At 34.3% G+C, this 19,848-nt stretch overlaps 1 protein-coding gene across 12 annotated transcripts in view; it reads right to left on the bottom strand.

The window, feature by feature from the left end:
- The window catches only part of LOC136030154 (actin-binding LIM protein 2-like), a 123,972-nt gene extending 104,401 nt beyond the window's left edge, over window positions 1-19,571 (bottom strand). For 3 of the 12 annotated variants that reach the window (XM_065708868.1, XM_065708870.1, XM_065708871.1), the window contains exon 1: window positions 19,346-19,571. In XM_065708868.1, the coding sequence (XP_065564940.1) occupies window positions 19,346-19,349 (4 nt within the window). In that variant the 5' untranslated portion in view covers window positions 19,350-19,571. Of the gene's footprint in view, window positions 1-5,033; window positions 5,102-13,030; window positions 13,903-19,345 lie in introns of those variants that run through there. The other 9 variants (XR_010618199.1, XR_010618200.1, XR_010618201.1 and 6 more) reach the window with 6 other exon arrangements.
- Window positions 19,572-19,848: the final 277 nt, after the last annotated feature.

Raw genomic sequence — 19,848 nt, 5'->3', positions numbered from 1 at the left:
CCCTTGGTCGAAAACTTTACTTAGAGAAGGGTAACAAGGGTCGTATAAAAATGGGACAAATTCCTTAAAGCAGAAACGCTGCTTCAAGGGTTAGGAAGTTGGGGAGGGTGAGCATGGTAAAGTTATATGGAACCGGTTGGAGAGTAACTATCTGGTAATCCAAGAGGTGGTATGTTAAAGGAGCGAAATTTTTACAGGAGACCAGAAAACTGATAAATTTTATTCATGTTTATTCATTTACTGGAACTATATGAGCCAGTTGTTTATAACCAGAAGGTATAATCAAGTATCTGATCCAGCAAAAAGTATTTTGACATCGAAACCTCTATTTTATACCTATTTAGGTGAAACGAAAATATAAGACATTTTCGAAAAAAACTAATTTCTAAGTATATTGAAAACCAAATAAGATAGTCGATAACGAGCAGAAAATATCGATAGAGTTTACCAAAAGATACATTGAGGGAGATCGAATGAAAACATAAGTTTTCCAAAAAGGTCATTTAACAGTTTTTAAATTACCACTGGCGAACAGTCCTCGGGCGGTCGTAAGCTTTGATGAGTTATAAGAAGTGGTAGCAGAGTTTACGGGCTTTTTGAATCAGATCACCCTATTCCTAAATGTATTGAAAATAAGTTTTAACAAGTAATTTCGCAAAATAGCCCCCAACATGAAACTTGCAAAAACAGAAAACATACAAAAAGGCTGTTTTATAGCTATTTATCTTTCTCTATAGTCAAATAAGAGAAAAATACCATTTAAAAGAAAGAGAAAAGAAAAAAGACAAGGTGAATAGCAGAAAATAACACTATGAAGAAAATGAAAAGCAATTGACTTTTTGTTGTCTTTTCAAGAGTTATCTAATTTTCTTTCTTGTTTCATATGCTGTTCTGTAAGCAACTATTGAAAAATCGTTAACTGTATTTTGTTGTTGGTTCATCAATGGTTTTATATTCTAGCATACTTTAGTAACGAAAAGAAGAAAAATTCATACTTTTAGCAAAGCAGAAAAAAATAATTTAATACTGAATGTAAAATTCAACTAGTTTTGTCAAAACTATTTGACGCAAAAGGCTAATCCATTTCTGCCAGGAAGGAAAGTTGTTTAGACCAAGAAGAGGTGCACTTCCTCGCTAAGCGTCCATCGCAAACTGGGCTGGAGGCCTGGACTTAAAACAAAACAAAGTTTTGGAAGCAATAGACTATTTCCTGGAGACTATGCGTAGCGCCTTGGAAAGAACTAAATGAAAGTAAAATTCTATATTCATTTTTTGAATAGTAGACTAAAACGTTCTGCTATGAAAGAACAGAATGCTAGAGGCTGCACCACAAGCAAGTGATTAAACTCGATATCCTGAAGCACGCGGCAAATAAATGACAAAGGCGAAATGATTGATATGTTGATTATCTTCATGGTACAAAAATTAGTTAATCTTCATTGGTTAATTACAATTGAACATATTTTCCATGTGAAAATTTTATCCGTCTTATTTAAGAGAGCCTTAATCTCGCTTTTCATTGGATTTTCTTTTTTTATGATTGCAAAATCTTGTTGCATGGATGAGTATGGATCATAATTTTGATTTCAATGGGATTTTTTTTTTCACACATTGATTCTTCCATAATGTACTCAGATGTAAGAATGATCCACTTAACTTTATATTAAATTAAAAAACAAGTTTTTTTAACTGAAAGTAAGGAGCGACATTAAAACTTAAAACAAACAGAAATTACTTCGTATATGAAAGAGGCTGCTTCCTCATCAACGCCCCGCTCTTTACGCAAAAGTTTGACTCTTTCTTTCAATTCTTCTTTTTAAAAACAGTAAAAAACTTTAGCGTAAAGAGCGGGGCGTTGATGAGGAAGCAGCTTCTTTCATATACGAGGTAATTTCTGTTCGTTTTAAGTTTTAATGTCGCTCCTTACTTTCAGTTCAAAAAAACTTGTTTTTTTTTTATTTAATTTCTGAACGTTTTTGAATCAATGCATGTTTTGATTTTGGCTATCCGCAGAGGAATAATCAAAACGAAATTTGCATTTTTTTTTATTTTTTTTGGCTAAATGGCTTTCTCATAATTTTGATCGAATAATTTTGAGAGAAAAAGAGCTGGGGAGGAAGCCCAGTTGCCCTCCGATTTTTGGGCTAATTAAAAAGGCAACTAGAACTTTTAATCTTTTTATTAGTAAAAGATTTACGTAACTTATAAATTAGCTAACGTAAAGAACTTTTGTATTCTCATGTTTTTATTACATATATGAGGGGGTTCGCCCCCTCGTCAGTACCTCGCTCTTTACACTAAAGCTTAAATTTTGTCCCAATTCATTAAGAATGACCCCTGAATCACAAAAGCCGTAGAATAAATAGTTGAAATTACTAAAAATACTTTAGCGTAAAGAGCGAGGTATTAGAAGGAGGTGAGCCCCTCATATGGGTAATAATTTCTGTTTTAAGTTTTAATGCTGTTCCTTACTTCCAGCTGAAAAAACTTTTTCATATTTATTTTTTAATTGTTTTTTTTAATAATGCTAGTAAATCCTGCTCTCCCTTCATGAAAATTTTCTTCTCCCATGACAAATTCTCGATGGAAAGTTCCCCCAGCATATCCCCCTCTTCTCAGCCCCTCCCCCCAACCAAAAAAATCCTCCTGAAAACGCCTGTACACTTCCCAATAACCATTATTATATGTAAGCACTGGTCAAAGTTTGTAACTTGTTGCCCCTCCCACGGGGACTGTGGGGGAGTAAGTCGTCCCCAAAGACATAGTTATGAGGTTTTTCGACTACGCTGAATAAAATGGCTATCTCGGAATTTTGATCCGTTGACTTTGGGAAAATAATTAGCGTGGGAGGGGGACTAGGTGCCCTCCAATTTTTTTGGTCACTTAAAAAGGGCACTAGAAGCAAATTTTCTCAGGCTCGTAACTTTTGATGGGTAAGACTAAACTTGATGAAACTTATATATTTAAAATGAACATTAAAATGCGATTCTTTTGATGTAGCTATCCATATCAAAATTCCATTTTTTAGAGTTTTGGTTACTATTGAGCCGGGACGCTCCTTACTACAGTTCGTTACCACGAACTGTTTGATATATATATATATATATATATATATATATATATATATATATATATATATATATATATATATATATATATATATATATATATATATATATATATATATATATATATATATATATATATATATCTTATGTATAGCCTACATAATATGGCGAAGATTTTTCCTTGACTCTTAAATTTGAAAATTCATCAATATACTTTTCAAAAACAAGGACCAGAAGAAAATATGCTTGCCATAACTCTTTAGGGATCGAAGTGCAGAAATGAGCAAAAAGGGCACTTTTATTGACCTTCTGGAATACTGATGAGCCTTTAACTTGCTCTTTGGTTTGAAAGTAGCTTGTGTGTGTTTTTTAGAAGTACAGTTGTGAGTTTCATCAGAGTTTGAATTCTTAGACAGGGTTGTCAATTTAATGAAAGAAAAGAAAAGAACCACACTATAGAAACAGAAAATGAGTCCCAAATCAATATGAGAATACGAACAGGAAGTGCCTTAGCAGAGTTTTTTTTTTGCAAGACAAGGACAAAAATGAAAAATATCGAGCGTTTCATTTTAAAAAAAAATCAAAAAGTGTCCTTTTCTTTTAAAAGGTGACCTTCTTAGGTCCTAAGTTATTCAGGTGTCAGTCAATGTTAAAAGCTGAAAGAAAGCACTAAAACTGACCCTGTGGCAACACAGGTCGTATTTTTTTTCTTTCAAATATGCTATTTTGTGACAAGCCACCAGTAGTAACTCCCTCCGTAATTACTATCTTTCAGATCTTTAGTATCTTCCGAACCAGAAGTAAAAATTCGGAATTTAATTAGACTTTTCCTAAAGATCAATCTAAACTTGCTTGATAAATAGGAACATTCTCCGCATGTTAAACATTTTCAGTGTATTTTTCAATCTAAAAGTTATGACAAGCAATGTGAAAAATATAATTCGGATTGATGAATAAAACGGAATCTCAGCTGTCGAGTGATAGAAAACTTCTCGTCTTACGTTTAAATAATACAACTGTGGGAGTGCAGAAAAATAACACCGAAAACTTGCAGAAGGAACATAGCCGTGATATATTCCTTTTTTATATATTCCTTTAACAGATAGGACTAATTTCCATAAAATCATTCAAGGGTCAAATTCTAGACAAGTTACTTTTGGCTGTCGTGGAAAGGGGTTAAGTTAGGAAAACAAAACTTTCAGTAATACTAGGGGAAGATATTGCCAAGCTACTGTCAAACCTTTTGTGAGTCCAAGCTTTAGATATTTGTCTAACAATATTACCTTAATTTTCCATTTCTTTTTCTCTGATTTTAGTTTTGAAAGTGTAATCCTGTTATTTGAGTAAAATTCTAAATCATATCAATGGTTATTTCAAAATTTAGGAAAAGTATATGCAGATCTTTGGAACGTCATAAACTGGATTGAGCAAAGTTGTGAAGCTGAAAATACTTTTCTTGTAGGCTACTTCATTTAAGACACAAGTTATCAAAGGTAAGTAGCCTACCTTTTAGAGGGAGAAGGAGTGGAGGTATGTACTTCATAATATCTTCCTAAGACAAACTTTGGAACTTGTGTATTATATGGCAAACACTCAAGTGCTTCATTTAATTAGAACCAGTTTCTTTGATACTTGATACTAATGAAATATCACAAAATATAATGAAAATATAACACCTTAGAAACACATTTTTGGCCAGGCTATATATTTGCAAATTAGGGGGGAGGTAAACTAGAGCAGATCTGCATGCACAAAGTGCTATGTACAATTAGTCTGCATATTATGAAGTAACAATTGTTTTCTAACTTCAAGCCGTTCAAATACTTTACCCCCGCCCCTAATATGCAAATATATCCTTGAAAGCTTCATTTTCCTTACCCAACCCCTTTATAGGATGCAGAAAAGTGGCTCGTCTAGAATTTAACCCAATACTTTCGTAAAAGCTTTAAATAAAAATAAGCTTACAGTCCAATTCTTTCTTCATCTTTACTCCAAAATCGTTTTAACAACTCTCAACATTGAACTTGAACTGGTTTCACAATGAAATTATCTAATACCTGTCTGTTTTGAAATTACGAGTACCATCTAGTCAAAAGATTACATTATTGAACTAGGGGTGTTAGTTGTGCTGATTGACCTTGTATCAGTTTTGAAATTTGTTTTCTCTCTTTTGCAGATTGGTAAATTAGTTTTAAGATTTAACAGTCAGCATTAAGGCCTTTTTGGGCGACATCTTTGACTAATAATCTGTTCTGGCGAAACATTGTTGACCAACATTTGTGTTCTAGTAGCGACCAACAAAGGGTTTTTGTCATTGTCAGACTTGCTGGTCAAATCTAAGCGGGAAATTTCAAGGATGGTTATAATGGGGGGAAATTGTTTTGTTCTTAAATTTTAGAAAAGAAAATACAAGTAATTTGCGATAAAGATTGTTATATTTATTGTTGACTTTATTTCTTACCTAAAATTAAATAATAAAAAAACAAGGTTTTTTAACGGAAAGTAAGGAGCAACATTAAAACTTAAAACGAACAGAAATTACTTCGTATATGAAAGGGGTTGCTTCCTCATCAACGCCCCGCTCTTTACGCTAAAGTTTGACTCTTTCTCTTAACTCTACTTCTTAAAACAGTAAAAAACTTTAGCGTAAAGAGCGGGGCGTTGATGAGGAAGCATCCCTTTCCATATACGAAGTAATTTCTTTTCGTTTTAAGTTTTAATGTCACTCCTTACTTTCCGTTAAAAAAAACTTGTTTTTTTTATTTAATTTCTGAACGTTTTTGAATCAATGCATGTTTTGATTTTGGCTCTCCGCAGATGAATAATTAAAACAATATTTGCATATTTATTTTTTTGGCTAAATGGCTTTCTCATAGTTTTGATCGAATGATTTGGAGAAAAAAAGGAGCGGGGGAGGAGGCCTTGTTGCCCTCCAATTTTTTAGTTACTCAAAAAGATAACTAGAACTTTTAATTTTTTACGAATGTTTTTATTAGTAAAAGATATACGTAATTTACGAACTAGCTTACGTAACGAACTACTGTATTCTCATATTTTTATTACGTATATGAAGGGGTTCACCCCTCGTCAGTACCTCGCTCTTTACCCTAAAGCTTAAATTTTGTCCCAATTCCTTAAGAATGACCCCTAAATCACAAAAGCCATAGAATAAATAGTTGAAATTACTGAAATACTTTAGCGTAAAAAGCGGGGTAATAGGAGGAGGTGAGCCCATCATATGCGTAATAATTTCTGTTCGTTTTAAGTGTTAATGCTTCTCCTTACTTTCAGTTGAAAAAAAACTTTTCCATATTTAATTTTTAATTGTTTTTTTTAAATAATACTAGAAGATCCTGCGCTCCCTTCATGAAAATTTTCTTCCCCCATGACAAATTCCTCCAAGCGAAAGAAACGTATGTCGTATGTCCATTTCCAAATAACCATTACTATATGCAAGCACTGGTCAAAGTTTGTAACTTCTGGCCCCTCCCACGGGGACTGTGGTGGAGTAAGTCGTCCCCAAAGACATAGTTATAAAGTTTTTTGACTACGTTGAATAAAATGGCTATCTCAGAATTTTGATTTGATGACTTTGGGAAAATAATTAGCGTGGGAGGGGGCCTAGGTGCCCTCCAATTTTTGGTCACTTAAAAAGGGCATTAGAACTTTTCATTTCCGTTCGAATGAGCCCTCTCGCAAGACTCTAGGACCACTGGGTCGATACGATCACCCCTGGGGAAAAAAAACAAAAAAACAAACACGCATCCGTGATCTGCCTTCTGGAAAAAAAAATTACAAAATTCCACATTTTTGTAGATAGGAGCTTGAAACTTCTACAATACGGTTCTTTGATATCGCTGAATCTGATGGTGTGATTTTCGTTAAGATTCTATGAGTTTTAGGGGTTGTTTTCCCCCTATCTTCTAAAAATAAGGAAAATTTCCCAGGCTCGTAATTTTTGATGGGTAGGACTAAACTTGACTAAACTTATATATTTAAAATCAGCATTAAAATGCGATTCTTTTTATGTAGCTATTGATATCAAAATTCCATTTTTTAGAGTATTGGTTACTATTGAGCCGGGTCGCTCCTTACAACAGTTCGTTACCACGAACTATTTGATAAGACATGAAAAAATTGTGATGAACTACAATTGTTGATAAACAAATCTGCTCTTGCGATCGTCAACAATTTGTTCGTCAGAAAAGACCTTTAGTGCAAAAGGAACAACAGAAACACGGCAAAAAATGACGACATTATGAATTATAAGAATTATGAATTATGAGAGTGTTACCTTGTCAGAATTTGACAAGATTACTCAATCCAATTATCACCAAATATAGATGAAAAGAAAGAAATGTTACAAATTATAAAAATTTAAAAACTTATAAATAAAAATTGAAAAATAGTGTCATTGTGACCATAAAAAGTTACGTCTATATCCCATTCAAATGAAACATGTTTTCTGTAATAAAACATATTCTCTGAAGCCAACCTGACTTTTATGCATAATAATGATAGATGGTAATAAGCTTACCTAAGCTATGGATGTCAGGTGATTGATTTTTCCAACGATAATTTCGACAGAACCTGTGCCTGTCATCATCAGGTTAAACTCAAATTTCTTGCCAGAAAGTAAAATCACTAAATAAATAAAACTAAAAACACTGAACAACACTAATGATGAGCCGAACCTGGAATTATTGTTGTGCCATGGCCCGAATTTCGGTAGAGGCATTGATGGCTGCTGTCCTAGTAGATCTTAAAGAGGTTGGGCCTGTAGGAGAGGGGTGGAGTTTTTGTGAGCTTTCAATTTATGGGTGACGGGTTCCCAAATTTCGCTAATGTGAAACACACCATTGTCTTTATTGATGGCTGGTTTGTTTTTAGCAATTTCCAAAGCTTCTCTGATTTTCTGCTTTAAGAGTTGTGGGACAATAGCAATAAGTTGGGCTTGGTCAAACTTAATGGAGTGGGAAAGGTTTTCAAAGATATGATGGGCCAATGCAGAAAAATTATCTTCCTCCTTTAGCTTTGTCTTTTAAGGCAGGCATCAATGGAATCAGCATGTTCTTATAATCGGTGATGTAGAGGTCTCATGGTACGACCTATATAGGTATCAACCAAATTTCAGGAAAATCAACCAAATCTCTACCAAAATTCAGGCCATGGCACAACAATAATTCCAGGTTCGGCTCATCATTAGTGTTGTTCAGTGTTTTTAGTTTTATTTATTTAGTGATTTTACTTTCTGGCAAGAAATTTGAATTGAACCTTATGATGACAGGCACAGGTCCTGTCGAAATTATCGCTGGAAAAATCAATCACCTGACATCCATAGCATAGGTAAGCTTATTACCATCTATCATTATTCTGTAATAAATATCTTCATGTTGTATACTTAGTAATTACTTCACACTTTGTGTAGAAGTAACGAGTCAATTTTGTGTTTTGCTAGGTTTAACTTTGATTTATGAGTGAATTTTGACTTGAGATTTTTTTTTTTAATTGTTGGATAAAAAATTTTTAGGACGTTGGAGACAGAACTAATAGCTAACAGCTCGTAGAAATGTAATAACTGGTCGGGATACTTCAAAATACCATCTTGGAAATAAGACTTGAAAGTTTTGAGGATTATTTGTGGGTCTAAGAGGTGCTCAAGGGAGCCTTAGAAATTGGTGAATATATTAGATAATTCAGAGCAGCCAAAAATTTTGGTCTCAAATTTATTGGACAAAATTTTGTCTTTAATTTGTCCTAAAGTTTTGTCAAGGAGTATTAGCAATTCTGAACTCTCTAATAAAATTATAGGAATAAACTTTAGTTCTGGTAAGATCCATACGTCGAAAGTTTGCTTTGACTTTCGAAAGTCGACTGTAGTTTTGATAAAGTCCAAATGTCGAAGGTTTTATTCTTAGGGGGGAGTCCTTCCTAAAAATTCCTGTATACTTTCCAATAACAAGTACTATATGTAAACAATGGGCAAATTTCATAACTTACATCCTTTCCGCAAGGGCTCTGGGGGTCATATAATCCCCAGAGATAAAGCTATTGGACCTTTTAACTATACTTATCAAAAAGGTTAGTTCAAAATTTTGATCGGATGACTTTGGGGGTAAAGGGACGTGGAAGGGTGGCTAGTTGCCCTCTAGCCTTTTTGGTCACTTAAAAAGGACAATATAAATTTTAATTTCCATTTGAATAAGCTCTCTCTCGATCTTCTACGACCATTGGTTGGACACGATCACCCCAGAAAAAAAAACGAGCCAAAAAGAAAAAAAAACACGCACCCGTGATCTTTCTTCTGGCAAAAAAAAAGCAAAATTCTACACTTTGGCAGAGACGGACTTGAAACCTCGACAGCATGCTTCTCTGTTACGCTGAATCTGATAATGTGCCTTTCATTAACATTCCTGTCTCCAACTCTCTGTCTAAAATTGCATTTGGTCAACAGTGCGCATACTATGGCTCCGACCTCCCAACCACACGTAGGCTCCAGCTACGACTCTTTTGGTCGACGATACACACGTTCCGTCCCTAACATTTTGGTCTACCTTGCGTCTTTGGCCCAATTTGATGTCTCCAATCGCCTTTGGAAGGGATCTCAATACGACTGTGCTAAATCAAAAGAAGCAAAGTGCATATTTCGAAAATGGCATTTGATTTCTCCCAAAGGGTTTCTGAGCTTGTTGATTACAAATACGGAGCTATTACTAAAGCATAAAAGTCAATAAAAAAAAATAGGTATCAAGAATAGTGTTTTATTTTAACCAAATCTGGCGTTTAATTATTTATCAAGCGTTTGATTACAAATCGGAGGCTAATATTGTAAAATAGAGGTCAGCAGTAAACAGGTAAGATAGATTCTTAGATAGAAACATACATACTAAAAATTTTAGATGAATCGTTAGATACAGGTTGGTTTTTTACTGAAGTTGGTACTTCAGGGCGGCTGAAATTCTTAGTTACAACCCTAAGGCTTATATGCCAAGATGTTCGTCAAAATCAAAAATCGTGAAGTATATAATCCACAAACATTGTTTAATTTTCACTGAAGCTCGTATTTCAGGATTTCTGAGGCTGTCGAATAAGAGCCTGAGGATAAAATACTAAAATAAAAGTAACAAATCAAAGCAGCTTAAGTTCATGACTTACAAATAGTGTTAGATTTTAATCAAAGTAGTTGCGCCATCAGGAATCTGGTAGTCCCAACCCATTCAAACTGAAACTAAGCACCTCAACATGCAATAATGCTTTCTGACTTAGTTAGTTCACCAGTAATTGATTTTTAACAAAAAAAAAATTGAAAAATTTATAGCAGTTAAGATTTCCCGAGACGAAATCGAACAAAACTACGACTGACCGAGAATACACATTTCGCATTCATATTCCGCGTGAAATTTAAATTGCAATCCACCATTTTAATTCTTAAAGCTAAGTTCCGATGGAAAGAACTTCTTTTTAAATCCTATAACGAAATCATTAATAGTTTCGACAGAAGCTGCTCAGACACAAAAGAAGTTTTCAGACAATAGTCCACTTCAGGTTTAAATAGACAACCAAAAATCTGTAACAAATCAACAGACTTTTAAGTTTAAACAGAGGATGGAATTGGAATCAAGTGAAACAAGAACTAGACACAGCAAACTACAAAGAGCTGACTGAGGAAGAAGATATGGAATCCAATCAACAAAGGTTTATCATATCCTTGAGTGTGACAAGATCAGTAATTCTAGTGGTGTCAAATCAAACAAATTACTTTTCCTTAAATTAGCAAGCAAAAACATGGTGGAATGAAGAATTCGGAAGAGCCATGGAAGCAAAGAGGAAGGCCAGAAACGGGTTACAAACCATTCTTGCTGTGAAACACTTTTGGTGTTACTTAAAGGTGCATCAATTGTGGTTTATATCAGGAAAATACGTGAGGGGGGCAGTTGAGAGGGGGGCATTTTTTCAGTGAGAACATCAAACGTTTTTTTTTCATGAAAATTCTGCTAAAGGTATTTTTCCAGATCTAGGAGGGGACAAACAATCCTAGAGGGGAGGGGAGTCCCCCCCATTGATGTTTTTGATCGAAATAAGCTGAATCCTTAATATTGGCTGTTTCATGGAGTTGGCACCTATTTTCTAATTCCAGTGACAAAACAGGATATCAGAGTTTTATAATTCTTTTATTGAAGCCTATGTTTTGCCCATATCTGTCTCGTTGGTATACGAAACATAAAATTATTTGATTATTTAGTATAATAGATACATAAACTATACGTAACAAGTTTCATTCTTATGCAAAATAAACGATGAAATCAATGAAAAGCAGAGTAACATATTCTGTATATGACTTCAACACACGGACAAGGGACTGGAGCCAGACTAGAGGTTGCTAGGTATTATAAATTTCACGTAGCCAGTGTAAAGTCAGGACAGGGTCATCAAAAAAGGTAATCAGGCTAGAGGTCGCTAGGTATTATAAATTTCATGTGGCCAGTGTTAAGTCATGAAATGATCCCCAAGAGAGGTAACTGGCGATTAGACCAAATAGGCCCGGAAATGTCTAGAAATTTAGGTTAACTACTATATTTTCAAAGAAAATATCACAAAAAGTGTATTTTGAATGAAAATACCAAAAAAGGTATTTTCCAACATCTACGGGATCAAATCTCCCCAAAATTGACGCCACTGTAGCGTAGCATTTTGAGTCAAATACTTTATGTCCTTAATCTAAAATGAAATTTTAATACCATGAATATCACAGACAATCTGGTTGTATATATTTTCAAATAGAATCTCAGTTTGGGGTTTATAACCCTCAAAACTGTGATTTGGTATTTATTAATCATGGCAGCCGGGAGAGATTCCATTCTAATTGATCTAGCGCAGGTAGGAAGTAATGAAGGGACTGAATGTACAGGAAAAGTAGATTCATAAAGATAAATTGAAGGTGTATCAATTGTGCGAATAAAAAGATTATACAATACTAGCCGCGTATACGTTCTAGCATAAGGTATGTAACCCCTTAAGAGAAAAATGACAAAGCTAATAATTAATTTTATGGCAATTACGCATTATATCAACCATACTGTTGTTTTTTATCTGTAGTAAAACCAGTTTCTATGTGTGTATTCTAAGATATTTAGCTTATCCTGAGTGTAATAAACTACTATGCAGGAATATGCAAGGTGATTACGTTAGATTAGGGTTTTAATATAATGTGTTCTGGGCGGTTGCTTCCCTTAATTCTCTGTTGTAGTTTCCATAATTTTGTAACTAAAGTATTATATTTTCATCATATTTTATTATGATTATGATTAACCTAGCTTCACTTCTAGAGTGCGGTCCTTATAATAATTAATTACCATAATTTTAAGTATTTTTGAAGCTTAGCTTGCAATTTTTATGTAAAAATTGTGAAACAAATTAGTATTGGAATACAAATGGCTACAATAATAACGCTTGTGTAAACAATTTTACTAGATATCTAAATACAGAATTTCTGTAAGCGTGCGATTTATGCACTAGTGTAACAAATCTACTTGTAGAGGAATGAAATACAAATGCAAGTTAAATGATTTCTGGCCATACTTTATAAGCTTTAGAGAGCACAGTCTTGATGACTGTTTGCACGAACCCGTGCACTCATTTAAGACATTCAGACCAGAGCCCACTGGTTCAAAATAATCAAAATGGTGATGCTTGAAACTATTTGATATGCAGCGGAATTGTTAAATGCAAGCTACCTAAGAAGAACCAAACTAATTAAAATAAACTTATTAAAGATCCTAGTATTGAGCATGAAATGTGAAATAAATGAAAAAGACTGACAAGCTGGACTCGGGTATTCCGAAGTGCAAGAATAAAATGGAAGGCCTATGCAAGAGTGCAAGAAAAAAAATTGTGTGCGAAAATCTCTTCTAAAAGAAGACATTGAGCGAATAGGCAAAAGAGCCGTTTCAGACAGTACTAACCAAATTTTACTTTACTGCTTTTTCTGGGAAGATCGTCCTGGGAGGTCATCATACTCTTGTATTTCAGGGTCTGCTCATAACTCTCCGGATTCAGCAAAAGTGGAAACGTATTTCGTTTTCCATTCGGCAATTCAGATTTCACTTCTACAATGCTCACTTTGAATTTTATCAGTTCATTTGCAACTATTTTTGTTGGCTTTACTTCGTTTTGCATTTTATTCAAAGAACTTAGTTTAATTTCTTCACTGGAGTCTTCTTTATCTGGAGAGCTTCGATTACTTCCATGGGAAGAAAGATTTTCTGTCGTCGGTAAAATTAATTCTTTATCAAACACACTTTCTTTGTTAAAAGTAATTCCAGGAAGTTCCGACTGTGGGAAAACATTGTGAGACGCTTGAGCGTGTTCACTCTTTATTTTTTCTAAAACCTCTGGAGTTTCAGATCCCCGCTGGAACTTCAATATTCCAGATTCAACAGTGTCAACATCCGTAATTTCTATCTGAGGTATAACAAAACCAGATGGTAACTTTTCCTTGTGAAAAATGCCACGTTTTCTTGTCCTCATTGCTTCCTCTTCATTACCCGGTTTCCCACGAAATATCGATCCATTAAGTACATTCTTAAAAGACAATTTCGGCTTCGGATCAGATGCCCCTCTTGCAAGTCTGATGCTAGGGCGCCTTGCAAAATCTTGAATGATTTGGGAAGCATTACTCATCCGCAACCTTAGAGATAATCTTCCCGCTTTTCTTTCCAACGGTGTATGTTCCATTACCTCAATATGTCCCGGGTCTTCTTTCGCCCTACCGTCTTCTTGTACCAATAAAACCATTATTTAACACAGAAAACCTATCAACATGCAAGACAACAAAACACTAACCAAACGCTGAATTTTTTTCAGTGTGGATGAAAAATTGTTGAAACCGCAAAATGACTTCGGTCAATGTACCGTCAATTGCTTTCACTCTGACGGAAAGCAAATGTTAACCACAACTTTAATTATAAACGTTGACTTATTTTATTTCTAGCAAAAAACTTACAATGCATCGCTACTTAGAAAAATTAATATCATCCTTTTTTAAGAGAGAGTTGTCATTAATAAACAGCTGTAAGTTTGAACTTTGAAACAATTGACTTATTTTTGTTCTAATGGAAAATACAATCAATGGTTACCTAGATGAATCTGAAGTGATATAAAAAATTTTTTAAAGTCTGTTCAACTGAAAGTAATGAGCAATATCAAAACTTAAAAATATCAGAAACTGTTACTTATATGAGAGGGTTTGCCCCCTGCTCAATACCTCATCAAGATTCCTCGACTTTTAGGGGGTGTTTTCCTCCTTTTTGGAAAACCAGGTAAATTTTATCAGGCTCATAGTTTTTTTTATGGCCAACACTAAACTTAACGAATCTTGTATATTTGGAATCAGCTTGATAAGCCAAGTCTTTTGATGTACCTATTGGTATCAAAAATTGTATATTTTAGAGTTTTGGTCACTGTTGAGCCGCATCGCTCCTTACTTATTCGTTACCACAAACTGTTTGATTAAATGAAGCTTTGGGGTGGGGATGTGTTCAGTTTTTTGAAGAACTAGATGGAAGCAGTGAAAAAAACCTAGCTTGTCTAAAGAAAAATCTGCCTCTAGTATGACAAGAAAAAGGTCGTAGTACTGATAAGTTTATAAGCTATTTCTAAGTATACACTACATTGTCTGATATAGAGGATTCCAGCCTAAGGACAAGATCAGGAAATTTTGCCGGGTGGAATGTTCCTCACGACACCACTGTTTACATCTTCTCCTTACTTTTAATTGAAGAACTTGACTAAAATATTAGCCGTCCTAACCAGTAATTCGACCAAAATTTTTTTAACAAAGTATGGCGAAATCAGGATCGCAGCACATATACCAAAAACGGATACACACTTTTTATTGCTTAGGTTATCAAACAGACATTACAAAGCTCTATAAACATCTGATGCTCTGTGGTTTATAAAAACATTATCTATGAAGCTACGGCACTTTGTTTGGCCAGGACATAACAGTCACAGAAAAACAATTTCGAAATAAAAACATGAATGAATTTTATTTGGCAGAACTAACACAAGCTAAAGTTGCTAGAGGATCGTGACCATGTTATCTGTAATGGAATAACATATTTACCTTGTATAGAAAGAAAAGTTGCTTTAGGGATACAATTTTACAACATTGAAAATTTTGAGATATCTAAAAACCAAAAATTTGCATCAAAAGTGATCAATATCTTGATTTTTAGCTGACATAGATGTTTTGACTATATACAAATACGCATACAGTGACGCAAAAACTGTATGCAAGCGATTTTGACTGTAGCCAAGGTCTCAACAATTATTCAAGATCTAGCCACAGTCCTTAATTTTAGTTGATTTTACTTGTACATGCTTGTAACACTTCGCCATTTTAACATTCATTAATTCTATCATTTTCATACTTTCTGTTTTCAAAAATAAGCAGGTTTAAAAACCTGAAAAGAGAGTTCAAGTGGTTCACATAAAATCTTTCATCCCATAGGAAATTTCCAATAAGAGCATGTAATCATGCTACTTGAAAAAAGGCAAAGGTCAGACTATAGGCTGACACAGACTCGTGCCAGTTCCTGGGCAAAAATTCAAATTCTCTCTTGGAATTTTCCACATTCTTCGTCTAGAAAATTAGACATATGGTCTAGTTCAAGAGGAAATTTAGGTCTAAGCAACTTTTTTTCTTAATTAATTTTTTGAAGTTCCTTAATTAGTTCCTTTGTACATCTGCTGAGGACATGCCTGAGCTTTTATATCAGAGCAGTTTTCTTTGAGAGCGGGCAGCAAGTGATACATATGGGATGAGCCTTGCTTTGATCATGTTGTACTAGGGCCTTTTACCTTCACAACTTACCCATCACAGACCATTAGCATAAGAGCACTTATGTAATTTAAGAAAGTATAAACGAAATTAAGTGTGTCCCACTGGCTAGAGAAGCGTAAAGCAAGTTACTCTTTGACAGGGGCATCGTTTGGGAGGGAGGCAAGGAAACAGTTGCCCCCCCCCCAATAATTTGGAGAAAAAATATTAAATAGACCGTTCCCCCCTGACTATCCAGATATGGATCCCTCTTGCCCCCCTCCCACCCCCAATAAAATGCCGGAGATTTCGCCCCTGCTCTTAGAATTGCACATCATATTTGCCTTTGGTCAATCACTTTGCAGAGGGTGTATGCAAGGGGGTAGGATTCAACCAATCCTGTTTTAATTGTATGCTTATTTACTGCAGAAGATCTAGTTCGAACAGGAACTTAGACTAAACTAGATGATCTAGCGGACTAAATTTTGTTCACATTTGGCAATTTTGCTATTTTCACGTCAGGGCCAATACACACCTTTTTAGAGAGAGGAGGTGTTTCAATAGTTTTTTTTTAAGGTTGGTAAAGGTTCGGAAACTGCATATTTAGTCATAGCTGAAAAATGTGGACACCTGGTTTGTCTCTTGTCTCCTTTTTTGCAGCTTGTAATTTGATATTCTTAGATTTCTAAGAATTTTCAATATTCTTAAACAGGAAAGTTTCTGCAGAGCAATGTTATAAAATCCCTCTGTTCCTAGTAAGAGTTGTTGCAATAAGCAATATTAGCCCATTCCACCAGCAAGTAATTTTAGTTGCTCCTGTGTTCTCACAGGATTTTAAAGTGATCTAACCTTTACTCATGACATTTGTACTTTTATATCTCTTGCATGTACTTATACAACAAAAAAGATAGAGAGAGAAACTTTACCTAGTTGCCAGATACAGGTTGAACTAGTCAAGTTTGGTACCTGCTTGATGAAGCAATTAAAATAACAAAAATTTAGAAAGTAAACCACAGTCGCAATCAAATATTGCTCCTGTAAGAATTTAGGACTCGTTTTTTCTTTTATTTTCATTGCTTCAAATAGTCATCTGCACTCTCCTAATCTAAATGAAAAGATTTAAATGTTGATCTTCATGTAGCCAAATAAATATCTGCAGCTCATAGAATCTACATAATTTTGAAATTACAACTTCAGAGGCATTACAAAGCATAATTAAATTCGGCATCACAAAAATCCAAAATGCCATACAAAATTATCCATTTAAGGCAATTCAACTAAATATTGTAAAATATGTATTTTTCTGTTCACAAGGGACTACTTTTAAGATGTCCACATTATCTAAAACAAAATAGAATGCCCTTCTCTCCTCCTGAAAGATCAACAATGTACAAAAAGTTAAAAAAAAATGGAATAACATGATGCTTTACAGGCAAGCATCCTTTTTTTTTACCTTAAAACCATTCACAAAAAAAATCTGGGGTGCCCACAGCCGTCTACACAATTTCTTTTGTCTACATAATCAGAAGGTTTCAAGCATCTCATCTTGACAAACTACACCAAAGTAGTATTTTCTGTCTTTTTTTGTCACAAAACATTACAAAACAACAGGAAGTTGTCCCAGAAGAGGGCAGATACCAGCATTTATAACCACTGCTTCTCCATTAGAGCAATTACTCATTAGAACAATCTACCTAATATTGCTGCCACTGCTCCCTCCATTAATGCCTTTAAGATAGCCACTAACAAGAATTGGTCCATTAAACCACGGAAGAAAGAGGGGGATGCTATTGAGTCAATGACTTCTTGTCATTCCTGACCAGCAACTCTACAGGATATTACTATAGAACATTTTTTTTCAATACATTACACTTGCATGGCTTCTCTTTCATATGGAGCATGCAAAGTTGCATTACAATTAAATCTTTGACATACCTCACAATCATAAATACAAGCAAAAATTCTCAAATCTAGCATTTTACTTAAATCTGAGCTTGCTTAATTTTCTTGCCCCTGCAAGACTATTGATAGACTTAGTCTTTGTTTTGTGCAGGCTAGTCATAGAATTTTCTGCTCCTAAGAGAATATTCTGTTTGTTTGGGTCAGCTTTGTGTTTTCAGTAGAATGCTGCTTTTTAGAATTCTATAGACACTTGAAAATACCACAAGTCACTTTATTTGAGCTGGTTTTTAGATCTACTTTATGTAATTGGGAAAAGCAATAGCTTTTGTTAATTCTCAAGTGTCAGCTTGGCTCTGGCTCTAGATATTTCCATATGAAAAGCTTTGCTTTTTTAAGTTAATATGTTTATCAACTTCAGAAGGTGACAGGAAGTCAATGATTCTTTTGTGGATCCTCATCTGAAATCCATCCCAAGTTTTTGAACCTCAGAGTGTCTTTCTAGTAGTAATATGAAGGATCTTAGTTGGTATTCTGACAGGTCCTTTAATACTGAGCTGTTTCTCTTTTGAAGCCTTGATCAGTTCATTACAAACTTTTTATAGGCTTGCTACATTTCTAGATGTCAAAGTGATCCTAATCTTGTGAATAGCCTGATCTTCAATTCCAACAGGTTTGCCAGTATCTTTATAAGCCATTTTCCTGATTGAGATGTTCTCCAGAGGAACAGTACTGAACCAGGAACAGGAACAACATTATTTCTTCTTAAAAAATTGGCTATTGCCCAATGTTGAATTTACAACCACAAGGCAAATTCTTCACTGAACTGTATAACTGTTGCTTACTTTGCAAAATTTTACCATACAGGCTATACATTTTTGTAATGAAAGTAGAATATTTCAACTATTTTGTATCTTCAGAAAATTTTACTGAATGTTTTGCAAATTTTAGCATACAATTAATTTTTTTCAACAGTAGTGGCAGGGGGGGGGAAATTGGTGAGGAAAAAACTATAGCACTTGATACCCTAGGCTTGTTTAAAGTGTATCTCCAATGTAATAAAAACTGATGATTAATTTTAATTGGTTTAATCCAGTAGGCTATTATGAATTAGGCAAAATCTTAATGAAAATAAGAACAAAATCTCTAAATTTTTGCCTAGACCTAAAGCCGAATTTTCAGCAACATTAATAAATGCAAATTAATATAATAGCCTATATTCAAATTTGTGCACAAGGTTTGGGTTATATTTGGCCTATGGACATGGGGGAGCCTTGGATACAATGATAACAGTAAGCTAGCCTAGCAAGCAGAACACAGGCTGGAAAAGAAGAGTGATAGGTCAACTTCTGTAACTATCTTTAAAACCCAAGAATAGAGAAAACGAATAGGCTAAGCTTGATTTTAGAAGTAGCCTAGGCAAGGGCTATTTATATAAGCCTAGCTGAAATCTTTCTGGGGGGGGTATCATATTTTTTTTAATTTGCCTACCAAGAGAACTTCAATTTTTGTGCCGTGGTTCTAGACCTCGAAAAATTTGTATAAATAATAAACCTACCCATAGTTCCTAGGTTATCTAGCTACTGTTATAAATATCCAAAATCTATTTTTGTATCCCAATCAAGAGCAATTACACACAAATCAAGATCAGAGGTTAACGAATTATGATTGGCTGTTTTGTGGTTACACGCTTTTCACCATAATTCACATGAGTTATTAAACATCTTAATTGTAATTAACCACACCACATAAAACCGCACCTCAGAATTTTTTTTTCACAGTTGAATCGCTTTGTGGGAGTCTGCGCTGAAGAGTCTGGGAAAATATTTATTTTCATTTGATTCTTTTTCGCCATCTACTTTAAAAACAAGTAGATACGTTATATTAAATACAATTGGGAATTATTTCACGTTTTTCAAAAATAAAATATATCACAGTTGACAAAACTCTATAAATTGTAATTTCTATCAGTCACCAAAAGATTTCTAAGTTCCAAAATATGAGTTTAATCTCAAAGCCTATTATAAAAATCAAAGTTGATGGAAAAATTTGAGACAAGTT

The sequence above is a fragment of the Artemia franciscana genome, chromosome 8, assembly GCF_032884065.1.
Source record: "Artemia franciscana chromosome 8, ASM3288406v1, whole genome shotgun sequence".
Taxonomy (NCBI): Eukaryota; Metazoa; Arthropoda; class Branchiopoda; order Anostraca; family Artemiidae; genus Artemia; species Artemia franciscana.
The sequence above is the reverse complement of the archived record's forward strand: the minus strand, read 5'-3'. Positions and strand labels throughout refer to the sequence as shown.